The sequence below is a fragment of the Myotis daubentonii genome, chromosome 4 (assembly GCF_963259705.1).
Source record: "Myotis daubentonii chromosome 4, mMyoDau2.1, whole genome shotgun sequence".
NCBI lineage: Eukaryota > Metazoa > Chordata > Mammalia > Chiroptera > Vespertilionidae > Myotis > Myotis daubentonii.
The window spans coordinates 91,515,298-91,527,900 of NC_081843.1; the positions used below are offsets into that span (position 1 = coordinate 91,515,298).

Consider the following 12,603-nt stretch of genomic DNA (forward strand, 5'->3'; position numbering starts at 1 on the left):
ATATGAATTTAGAAGGCATTGGGGGGCCAGGTGGAACCTCTTTGCTGAAGAGGCGCACTGAGTCCTGGCCTTGTCTGCTTTTTATTCAGTTTTAGATACACATCTTGCCCTCAGTAAAGCACAGCAAACAGGTAGCAGACAGACAGTCTCAAAGGTCAGTAAGATCAGTAAAGTCCATTAAACATTTACTTGGAGGCTAACAGGTCAGGAAATTGCTTCAAGCCATCACTATCTCAGCATGAACAATGGGTGCCTAGCATAAGCCCTGCTAACGCTCAAGGCCCTTTGGCCTCCCTCATTCCTCGGTGCACGCTCATGACAGTGTTGGCATGCAGTGGCTCCCCAAAGTAGTTCATGGGATCAGGTCTGGTTAAATGAGCTAATGACTGAGTCCTCCTAGCAGGTATGGGGCTTGCTCCTGCCAGCACACTCGCAGCATAGACACGGCGGCCCTATGGGGACCTGGACTCACACTCAGTCAATGTGCTCATGGAAACTAACTACTGGCCCTCATCACCGGAGGAGGTGGGCTTCAGCTCAGCTTATCAATTGTCTGCCTCCATCAGGAATTTTTTTATTCCGTAATTGCAACTCAGCCTTGGCCTTGATACATCTAAAAAGAAGAAAAAGAGTATAAGGGCATCTCTCGTCACTCTAACCAAAATCTGGATTAGGATGCCTTGGGTTTCAGTGACTTCCATCTGGCCTTGTGAAGCACCTGTGACAATGACCTGTGGGTCCTTCCTCCTATAGAGCCCATGGCGCCCATCCCAGGGCACTTTATGTCACCTGCCCTTAGCGGACACCCACAGCTGATGATCCACCAAGCACTCTTAAACGTGCTCCCCCCAGGTGCTGAGTTTGGCGAAAAGAACTCAAAGGAGAATGCTTTTACCCAAAGTTGTATCACCAGGTCTTCTTAACAAACAATAGACTAAAATAATCAAAGTCATTATCAGAGTTTGCCTTGCAAAGGTCTATGCATACATGGGTCTCTCAAAGTGTGGTCCCCAATCAGCAGCATCAGAATCACCTGGGAACTTGTCAGAAATGCAGATTCTCAGGCCAGGCCCAGATCTGCCAGGTCAGAAATCCTGGCAGCAGGGCCCCGCATGCTGCCCGTGTTTCAGATACCAAATTCTCTGGGTGATTCTGATCCTAATCCAGCCTGATAACCCCTGCACTTTACAGAGAGGTACAGAGAGGTCCATAGGATAATTTGAAGTTTTTCAGGTGATCTGTGACTAAGACTAGAGTAGAATGGAAAAGTGCCAGTTCCCACAAAACTGACAGTGTAGCTTCTGGTCAAAGCCCCTTCATCTCTGGCAACTACAAACCTTCCTATGAGCAAATCATGCAAACAAGACCTGCAGTGCACGCCCAGCAGCCCATTGGCCTTGCATCATCAGTAGTAAGACTCTCCTCAAAGCCTCCTCAACCTCTCATCCAGTCGGAAGCCCGCTCTCTTAAAAAACCCTCAGTTGAGTGCCCTTAAATCTGCAGTGCTTTTAACCCATCTACTTAGAAATGTCTTCATTGTTGTGAATCATCCTTGTTCTTTTTACTAAGGACAACAACTACTCTGCTTTGAAATAACATTGACTAAGGGTGGAAATGTAATCATCTATGTTTCTCTTTGAAAAGATGACTAATGGGCATTTATGGGTCGGTTTTAAGTTGCAAAACTTGACATGCCAAGAGACAGGTGTTTATGTCTAACAAAAGTGAGATCTTTGAAACCTGGTCTGATTCAAGCCCTGCTTTTTAAAAGTAGTAGAAGTCAAGGGAGTAGAATCTGACTTAAATTAACTGAAAATGATTTAGCTTGCCACTAATTTACGGCAGTTACTTTCAGATGAAGGCATTTCATAGAGAAGCCTTGTCTTTCTTGGTAATCAAAACTGAAGAAAGAGTAATTTTACAACTTTCCATAACCCTAACTTTATATATTTTCTATTATGTTATTAAAAATACTAGAGGCCTGATGCATGAAGATTCGTCCAAGAACAGGCCTCCTTCTCCTAGCTGCCGGCACCAGCTTCCCTCTGGCACCCAGGACCCGGGCCTTGGCTCTGGCTGCCACCTCCCACCTTCGCTCCGGCCCTGCCACCCTCCTGTAGCTCCTCCACCCCCCACGCCCCTCATAGCAAGTGTCCTGCCCCGCCCGGCCGCTCCACAAGCATCCTGGCCCTGCCACCGCCACCGCCATCTTTGTCGTGTCAATTTGCATATTCCCTCCTGACTGGCTGTGGCCACCACCATCTTTATTGTGAAGTGACAGTCAATTTGCATATTCCATCTTTATTAGATAGGCTGGTTTAATGCACCCAAGGGCATTCCAAATAAACTACTGCTATTTGTTTGGAAAAAATGAAAAATAAAAAGGTACCTATAGTGAGAAAAATAAACATTTTCAACAAATAAAGAAATATTTAGGAGTCACTCGGCCTTGAAATTACCAGCAACTTAGTGTCATGTGTCCTTAGAGAATCAAAATAATAAAGCCAGCAACAGAGGAATCAACATTGAAACACATTAGATCACCTTCCCATTAAATGCTCAGCTGTGGGAAATTTAATCATGATAGATGAGGGATGATTTCCTCCAAGGGATCCATTCATTAAAAATACAGCACTATCTTAATACTTGAAAAAGTTCCAAGTTATCTGCAAAGCGCACATTTCCAATGTAGCTGCTTCTAAAAAGAAGGCTGTTCAAAGGAACAATCCTGGCCCCTGCAGTGCTTGTGTTCTGACCACACTGCAGTGGCTCCTGGACTCCCACACCCACTCCTCAAGCTCGGGAGCCCCTGCTTTGACGCTGAGCTGATGTGGGCTCAAATGGGTGAAATCATTTCCCCGACAACAGTTGTCAGCAAACTCATTAGTCAACAGTACGACGATTGCAATTTCTTTTGAGAGCCAAATTTTTTAAATTTAAACTATATAGGTAGGTACATTGTCATTAACTTAATTAGGGTACTCCTAAGGCTTAGGAAGAGCCACACTCAAGGGGCCAAAGAGCCTCATGTGGTTCGCGAGCCACAGTTTGCCGACCACGGCCCTATACCATGCAGCCAGAATTGTACCCAAGTCTGTTAAAGACTCAAGTCCAGTCTCTCCCTGGGACCTGGGACTGCTTCTCCCCTGAGGAGTGACCTTGGCATTGCCAGCCACCAAGGCCACCCGTCCCTACTTCTGTCCTCCACTGTGCACAATTCTGTTTGTGGTGGTTCAGACCTCTGTGGGGAAAAGTGTTGTGGCATCTAGAGTTCAATTGTGCCAAAAGGCTGTTTCATGATCCCTCCTGGTGGAGAAAGGGAAAATGGAAGAATCAGGCAGTAGTAGTTTCCATGGGTGTAAAGAAAAGTAACTGCAGCCCTAACCAGTTTGGCTCAGTGGATAGAGCGTCAGCCTGCAGACTCAAGGGTCCCAGGTTCGATTCTGGTCAAGGGCATGTTCCTTGGTTGCGGGCACATCCCCAGAAGGGGGAGTGCAGGAGGCAGCTGGTCAATGCTTCTCTCTCATCGATGTTTCTAACTCTCTATCCTTCTCCCTTCCTCTCTGTAAAAAATCAATAAAATATTTTTTTTTTAAAAAAAGAAAAGTAACTGCACATTGCTCCTGTGAGGGCCTCCCCCAGGAAGACTTGTGAACACCGCGAACAAAACTCAACCCAACCACTATCAAGGAAGAACCAAGTTTTCATTTTATTCAGGTGCTCCCAGTGGGTCAGTACCCAGCATCATTTCATCTGAAATAATTTCACAGGAGAACTGTCACACTGGAGAAATGTACCCAAAGCCAGGATCCTTGAAGCTGGGGATCTCATTCTTCCTGTAGAAGTCGGCCTTCAAATGGTTGGCACGGCCGTGCTCCAGGTTCAGAGGCTCCACTGGCCGGTGGATGTGCTTGCCGTAGACAGATGACATCAGCACCCCGACGGGCCTCTCCCGCTCCTGTCCAGGGCATCAGACACGCAGGTCAGCACATGCCCGCTTCCTCAGCAGGGCTCACCCTCCCCTCGGCCTGGGATCTGGAAGCTGATTCTGCCTGCGTCACCTGCACACCTGCATCCTATCTCCGCCTGGGCTTCTTGGGGGCGACTCCACACTGGCGCCAGGGCACCTCTTTACTATGTCAGCCCTGCCCTCTGCTCACAGCCCTCGGATGTCCTCGGGCCCTTCAGAGGGAAGGCAGAGCTTTTGCACTGGGCGCCAGGTACCTGTGACTTCAGATTCACTTTCTTCCTCCCTCCCCACCCTCCTCCCTGCCCTGCTCCTGCCTGCCCTTCTTTTCTATATTTTCCCAACTTTTTTCTTTTCCAGGGTGCACATCCCCCCAGTGACTCCTCACCTTCCCAGCACCCCTCATCTCCACAGCCCGCTTCTAATCTCCCCAGCCCTTCTCACCTCCCAAGCCCCCACATAACACTTTCACTTTCCTCATCTTCTTAAAAGGCTTTCTGTCTCTGCAAGCCACTTACTGCTACCTGGATTCAGTTCATTACTTGTTTGGCTTTTATGTTTCTGTCTCCTCATGGGAATGTCGGGTCCAGGAGGCAGACACTGTTGCCTTACTCCCTGTGTGCTCAGGAGTACACGGGAGGTGCTCAAAATCTATGGATATATGAAACACTAGGCATGTTCTCATGGGTGGAAAGCACTGACCTCGCTACCAACTTGGAATAATGAAGTAACAAACAAAAACAGGAGGAAACGCGTTGACGTCCGTGATCTACACAGTAATACCTCATATTGCCTCCATCACTTAATTTCACATTAAAATAATATGTTTCATTGAAAGTGCCATGACAACACGCTTAAACAGTAACAGCGACAGGCAAATATCCAATGATCTAGAAAGAAAGCCTGCTGAAAGCTTTTATGTCCTGATTTCTGTGTATTGGATAAAAGATTATGATAGTAGCCAGCACCCAACTTTTCATGATCATACTGTCTTCAGGTCAGAATGTGTAGGCAATATCCGAGTGTGGAAGGGCAGGGGGAGGGTCCAGCCCATCAGGCAGATGGGCCCAGCCATGCTAAGGAGTATGCCACCTCCTCGCCCCTGTACTGCTGCGATCCTGACCTCCTCACCCTGTGGGTGTTGTGTCCTCTGGTCACCCACCTGTGCAGCTGACTGCAGGCAGAGCCTCCCTTCCTGAAAATCATGGAGAGAGAACGGAGGAGTTGTGCTACATGCAGTGGTCTGGTAATCAACTTGGGAGATAGATACATCCTTGCCTGTGTGCTTCCATCCCTGACAGCCCAGTGTTCCTAGAAGAACTGTGACAGCCTGGACTCCGAGGTGAAGCAAAACCCTACTTTATCTGTTGAAAAGAACTTCTTATTTTGCTTCCATTAAAATTGTTAAATTCTGTAGAACAAAACAGCAGCCATCAAAATTAGTGCACAGCAACACGACAGACTAGCAGTGGTTCTCAACCTTCTGGCCCTTTAAACACAGTTCCTCATGTTGTGACCCAACCATAAAGTTATTTTCATTGCTACTTCATAACTGTAATGTTGCTGCTGTTATGAATCGTAATGTAAATATCTGATATGCAGGATGGTCTTAGGCGACACCTGTGAAAGGACCGTTCGACCGCCAAAGGGGTCGCGACCCACAGGTTGAGAACCATTGGACTAGAGTGAGCTAGCAGCAGCACAAAGAGGAGAGCAGCACAAAGGAGAGTCAGGCACACACTGGACACAATAATAAACAATTGTGCATGCGCAGTCCATCTGTCGGAGCCTGTTAATATCCTTAGTCTTACCTCCTCGTTAACATGAAGTCCCAGGCTCTTTGCATGTTCTCTGTCATCTCGGTGCAATTTCTGATTATATCCTAGGTCCCTCTTAAAAATACAGTCATAGAGGGAAATGATTCCTGTCTGGGAGTAAAAAGAGAAAAATGCTGAGGGTTTATTCCCAGGCTGAGCCACTGAAGCTGCACGGACTCTTCTATTTAGTCTAAGGGGGTGATCATGTAAATCAGTGACTTGTCTCTTTGCTTAAAAGTTTTGCATTTCATTTATTCATTCCTCATTCTTTCATGCAGCCGGTATTTATAAAGCACCAACTATGAGACAGGTACTGTTTGGTGTGCTGAGGATAGAAATAACCCCTGCCCTTGTAAGCTCCTATTTTAGTTGAGGGGGGGGGGGGGAGACAAAATAACTAAGTAAATATGTAATAGAATAGATACTACTAGGTGTAAAGGGGGGAAGCAGGGAGAGGAAGGACGTATATGTGGGGGGTAGTCATGACTTCATTTGCTAGCACACATTTTGATTGGAAGCCATGTAGATGCAAGATTCTGCAGGACACCAGAGGTAAACTTGCCTAGATTTTAACCAGTAAAACAGCAACAGAACAGGCGCTTGCCTGTCCTCCACAGCCCCTAGGAGTGGCTGAGTGTGCGTGGCAGATGTGCTTGGTGCCTAAGAGGGAAGAGGCTCCACACTGGGGGAGGGACGGTGGGAGGGCTGGAGAACTCTTACCGCACTCCTCCTGTGTACTGGACATGGGCACAGGCCCTCCACATCCCCCTGTGCACCTCTGGACAGTCAACACGCATTGTTATGTTTACAAAGTGCTCGGCTGCATTGGGGAAGGGACATTCAGTCACCAGGAGGGGAAAGAAATTGTCAGGCCCTGGCCTCTGTCCCCACCACACACCTAGAAGGAAAGTCAGCTAATCCCATCAAAGCTAAATTTAGGCTTTCTTTAATTTTTAGTATGTTTTCATTGATTCTAGAGAGAGAGAGGGAGAGAAACATCAATGTGAGAGAGAACCATCTATTGGCTGCCCCCTGCATGCCCCCTACAGAGGATTGAGCCTGCAACCCTGGCATATGACCTCACCAGGAATTGAACCTGAACCCTTCGGCGCGTGGGACGACACTCAACCAACTACGCCACACCGGCCAGGGCTAAATTGGGGCTTTCTAAGCAAAGCTTCACTCAAAACAGAGCTATCCACAATTCATCTTAGCATGAGTGAAAGCATATTCTAAAACCACCCGGGATTTTTGTTGTTGTTGTAGCTTTTAGAATGAGAAATTTAATCAGCCCCTTCATAAAAAGCCATTCTCCTTTGACTTAGCTTTTCCACTTCAGGAGCAGGAATGTTGCACAAGGCAGAAAAAAAGTAATTTAAAAGCACCATTGAACCGAATTTGCTTTGCTGCCCCTGGAATAACATTTTATAGGAAAGCCCATGCAGCTAGAGCCCCCTAGGGAGCAGGCCTGGGGCTGACTGTATTATAGTTGGCAGCTTGAGATGACAAATTTGTCTTAAGGCCAGGGCATTACTGGGGCTTTGATACGTGTGCGGCATTGATAGAGCTTTACCTTTGGGCTCCCTATGCCCGAGAGGGTCATCTACACACAGATTACCTGCCTCACTTGTGTTAATCTCAGACAGTGGATGAGCGTGGGAGGTAAGACACTGGCCCCCAGAACCAACCCTCAGAGAAAGGAACGCTAATAATCACTAACAAAAACAAACAATAGCTATAATAGCTCTATTCACACTGGGCTGTATATACCATTAATTACATTCCTTCTCATAAGAACTCCAGGCGCTCGGTACTGTTTGACCTTTGTTTCACAGGTGGCCAAAGTGAGATAGAGAATTTGTGACTTGGACAATTCACACAGCTAGTAACACGAAGCCAATATTTCTACCCAGGACACCTGGGCCATGCTACTAATTTATCACTCAGGGGCCACATGCTAATTGACTTAAGAGCTCATTCTGCAATGTTTGTTCTTAGCTTTGAGTGGGGCCTGGAATTACTTACAATGACACTAGGGGCAGCTGAGTACCCCACAAACCTGTGATACAGTTCACCCTGGCTAGCCCAAGTGATCTGTAGGTCAAAGAATCCGCTTCTGGAGCCCTGCAGCTGATTAAATGCCAGTTCAGATAATTCCCAGAGGATTTGATTTAGGAGTTAATATTTCTGTTGCGTCACTTTCTTCATGTGACACTAAAGGCCTCAGGACTTGAATTTGCCTGTGCCCCAGCTATCAAAACTACTGAAATTTCTTTCCTTAAAATCTGCTTTGCATTACATTGTTCTAAGGAAGGCCCACCCTGATTTTCCAGCGGCAGTACTACATCAGAGCAGGGGTTGGCAAACGTTTTCTGTAAGGGACAGATAGTCACTGTTTTAGGCTTTCAAGTCAAGTGGTCTCTGTCGATACTACTCAACTCTGTGTGGTAGCCATAGACCAGTGATGGCGAACCTTTTGAGCTCGGTGTGTCAGCATTTTGAAAAACCCTAACTTAACTCTGGTGCCGTGTCACATATAGAAATTTTTTTATATTTGCAACCATAGTAAAACAAAGACTTATATTTTTGATATTTATTTTATATATTTAAATGCCATTTAACAAAGAAAAATCAACCAAAAAATGAGTTCGCGTGTCACCTCTGACACGCGTGTCGTAGGTTCGCCATCACTGCCATAGACCATACTAAACCAGTGGTCGGCAAACTGCGGCTCGGCAAACCATGGCTCGTGAGCCACATGCGGCTCTTTGGCCCCTTGACTGTGGCTCTTCCACAAAATACTGACTTCTGCACATGCGCCACGAAGTTTCAATTGCACTGTACGTGCGCACCCACAAGTGGTATTTTGTGGAAGAGCCACAGTCAAGGGGCCAAAGAGCTGCATGTGGCTCGCGAGCTGCGGTTTGCCAACCATGGAACTAAACCAATGGGCCTGTGGCTCTGTTCTAATAAAACTTTATTAAATCAGGCAGCAGGCCATATTTGGCCTAGAGGTCTTCATGTGCTGACCCTGCGTTAGAGGGGCACACTTCTTGCCCACTTCTAATCTCCTTCCAAGTACAGAGCTCCAGTCACTTAAAACTGTCTGGTATCTTTCTGCCCATTGGTTTACTCTGCTCCAGAAAGGTAAAGCCACAGATCAGATTGGTGAAGTCAGAAAAATAAGCTGGGCCTGTCAGACTCAACTCAGCCCCTTTTCCCCTGGCAGTGCCTGGCCCACAGCGGGTGGGAGTTCCGCTGGGTCTTTTCTGAGACCCACAGCTGTCCCCAAACCTATTTCCCCAGAATCCCTAGTATTATCCTGCAACATGGCTTTTATCTCTGATAAATATATATTTTGCCCCTTATCTGCTTAGTCTTTTACCTTATCTCCCAATACCCTCAAGGATGGATCTCCCTTACTCTAGTATCTCCCTCAAAGATACCAGATAAAATGGTGTATGGTAAATTGTTTCATATGTCAAGAAGCCAAAAATTATATTCTCTCAGTAAAATAATATGGACCAACTTAAAACATGAAGACTCCTTGCTCTTTGGCTGGTTCTCTCATGCTGTGCATTAATTCTATGCATGAATCATAAATTAATTAGCAATGATACAGGTTTTACATACTTAAAATGTAAAATTCATTTAATAAGTGAAAGCAATTACAGGTTATAAATTCTTTCAAAACATATATCTCATGAGGTCCAAGGTGGCAACGAGGTTGGGAATTATTGCTCTAAACTCCCCTCCTGTCTCAGTACCTGATGGACAATCAAGCCTAGGAGAGTCAGTACACAGGGTTACAAAGACAAATACACTGTCCATGTCCTCTTCTTCAGCCTGTCCAATTGTCCTTCACATTGCTCAAAGTCACGCAGAAAGTTGCTAAGAGATACCAGGGATCCTCCGAGCTGAACTTTGTGTGTTAGTTTGCTCAGGCTGCCAAGACAAAGTACCCAGACTGAAATTTACTGTGTCCCAGTTCTGGTGCCTGAACTCTGAGATGACGGAGCTGGCAGGCTTGGTTCCGTCCAAGGCTGTGAGAGTGAACCTGTTCCAAGCCTCTCTCCTTGGTTCGTAGAAGGCCTTTGTCTCCACATCTGTTCATGTCCTCTTCCCTCTATGCATCTGTCTGTGTGTCCAGATTTCCCCTTTTTATAAGGACACAAGTCATACTGAATGAGGCCCCTCCTAATGACCTCACTTTAATTTGATTGCCTGTCTCCAAGTAAGATCACATTCTGAGGTATGGGGGCGTAGACAGTGATGGCGAACCTTTTGAGCTCGGCGTGTCAGCATTTTGAAAAACCCTAACTTAACTCTGGTGCCGTGTCACATATAGAAATTTTTTGATATTTGCAACCATAGTAAACAAAGACTTATATTTTTGATATTTATTTTATATATTTAAATGCCATTTAACAAAAAAAAATCAACCAAAAAAATGAGTTCGCGTGTCACCTCTGACACGCGTGTCATAGGTTCGCCATCACTGGCTTAGGATGCTAACAAGAATTTTGGGGAGACAATGCAACCCATAACAATTGCCTAAACTAGAAACTATTGCTTCTGTTTGTAAGGCTGAGCTCTTAACAATGTGAGTTCTACACTTCACCTGTGGCAAGTTCTCAACTGTGTGCTGTCTATCCAAATGGTGGTTCATTTGTGCTCCACCAATTGTGGGTGGGAAGGAGCCAAAGGAGGAACATTTTGTGGGAACACCTTGTACACCCTGAGGGAAAGCCGTTCTTCCTCCCAGCTGTCGGTTTACCCTCTGGGGCTACTCATCATCTCTGCAGGCTGAGTGCCCCCAGTCAATGTGCCTTTTGAATAATGATGCCCCTGCACCCTGAGCTGCAAGACACTGGAGACATTTGGGAAAACAGTCGATCCCTGAAAGTTCTGGTTTGCTTCCTTTTCTTTGGCTTCTCTTCCCCCTTTGGCTGCAAGGTGGCCTCCGACGACCCGCAGGCTCTTCCCAAACAAGCTGGTACCTGGTGGGGCCCCGCCCCCTGAGCGGACCCGCCCCTGGAGTCCAACCGGGAAAGGCTGCCCCACCTCCAGGCTTCCTCCCCGGCAGGGGACCAGGTCCCCATTCCCTCCAGTCCCGCCCGGATCTCCCCTCTCCCGGCCGGGCTCGGCCCCCGCCCCGCCCTGCAGCCCGCGGCGCACCTGGCTCTGGCGGTTGAAGTAGCTGTGCTCCTTGGGGTCCTGGCGCCGCGGCGGGACGTAGCTGAAGGCGGACAGCGCCGACAGGGGCAGCGGCCGGGGTCTGCCCCGCAGCGAGGCGGCGGTGATCTCCTCCTCCTCCTCGTCCTCCTCGCCGCCGGCGTCCCGCTTCCCCGCGGCCGCCGGGCTCCGTCCCGCCTCCATCCCGCTGCTGGGAGCCCAGGGCCAAGCCCCGCTTCAGGCAGCCCTCACCGCGTCGGGGTGTCGCCTGGCAACCGCGGCCGGGCTAAGCCAGGTTGGGCCAAGGGGCGGGGCCACCCCCTCCCCTCCCCTGGCCCCGCCACCTCAGCCAGGTACTTTCTGGGTTGTGTATCTGGGTGCGGAGCCCCAGTGCTACAGCGGCTGGGCCGGGGTCCTGGGTGAGAGACGCCTATGCGGCAGCACTTCCCAACCTGCTCGCCTGTCCCCACGCAGGGTGGGTTTGTCCACTCAGAGGCCGTTCGTTGGGCAGCTGATGACCGGGCACCTACTCCCAGTAAGTGCTAGCGCTGGAGATGCAGCTTGAACCCGTGTCCCCGCGGAGCTGACACTAGTCTAAGACAGGTAATAGACGTGGAAAAGACGAGTAACTTAAAGAGCGCTTTAAGCCTAGAGCAGAGACGCCCAACTCCAATGTAGTGAGACACACACACAGTTAAGTGAAAACTTTCTGGTAACCACACTAAGAGGGTAAAAAAACACGGTAAAATGAATTGTAAACTATATTTATTTAACTCCGTATGTTCACACCAGCGTTTCAACATGTGGTACTAGCCCTATTTCAAGGGCTTGGTGGCCACCTGTGGCTTTGGCCAGGGCAGGTGTAAAGCTTCCATTAATTAAATCAGCGTGATCTAACAAAATCGGGCAGAACTCAGTTGCTAAGGCTGAGCTCTAGGGACCCTCTGTAAACATAGTTATGTTGTCTCTCTCTCAATGCTGGTTCAATAGGTCTTTCCCTTGGCTGAAAATTCATTGGGCTGGTGGTTGAGAGGGATGGATGTATAACTACACATATTTATAACTAGCAGAGGAGAACTGCTTGTTTGTGTACCCAGAGAATGTCAAGGGCATTAGTAGCTCAGGCTTATGAATGATGCTCCTGCAAGCCCAGACACCTGTCTGCACTGGTGTCCAAATCTCCCATCCGTGCTGATTGTCAGTGAGAATAATAGCATGAGCCTGGGCATGGGTAGTGGCCCATGTGGGGTTAGTTAGACAAACCTTTACCTTATTCTATGCCTCCTTCCTGGTAAAAAAGGCATGAATCTTGTCAGCTGGTTTGAAGCTTTTTGGTCATCAGGTTTTTCCTGTAGGCTGGCTTATGCACTTGATGGAGCCTTTATGATTAGTCACTTTAAGCATCAAAGTTATGAATCAAGATATATAAATGTAATTTAATTTTGGTTCACCTTGTTGATTTGGAATAAAAATGAACTTGATTTTATATGATGCCTAAAATGATAATTCCCCAATACTAACAACTTTAGCAGTGAGCACTCTGCAGGCACCGGGGTTCCTTAGAGGGGGTGACCCAGCATGGGGAACTTAGGTCTGGAACAAGAAATGGTAAGATGAGCCTGGAACATCTTGTTCTGCCAAGAA

General features: G+C 47.6%; 1 protein-coding gene across 1 annotated transcript; it reads right to left on the minus strand.

Annotated features, from left to right (window-relative positions):
- Positions 1–3,691: 3,691 nt before the first annotated feature.
- On the minus strand, positions 3,692–11,267 carry CFAP90 (cilia and flagella associated protein 90). The gene is made up of 3 exons (XM_059694708.1): positions 10,963–11,267; positions 5,779–5,895; positions 3,692–3,958 (listed from the first exon to the last, which is right to left on the minus strand). Exons 1-3 carry the CDS (start codon positions 11,161–11,163, stop codon positions 3,779–3,781), a joined length of 498 nt encoding a protein of 165 aa, XP_059550691.1. The 5' UTR covers positions 11,164–11,267; the 3' UTR covers positions 3,692–3,778.
- Between the last annotated feature and the right edge of the window lie 1,336 nt (positions 11,268–12,603).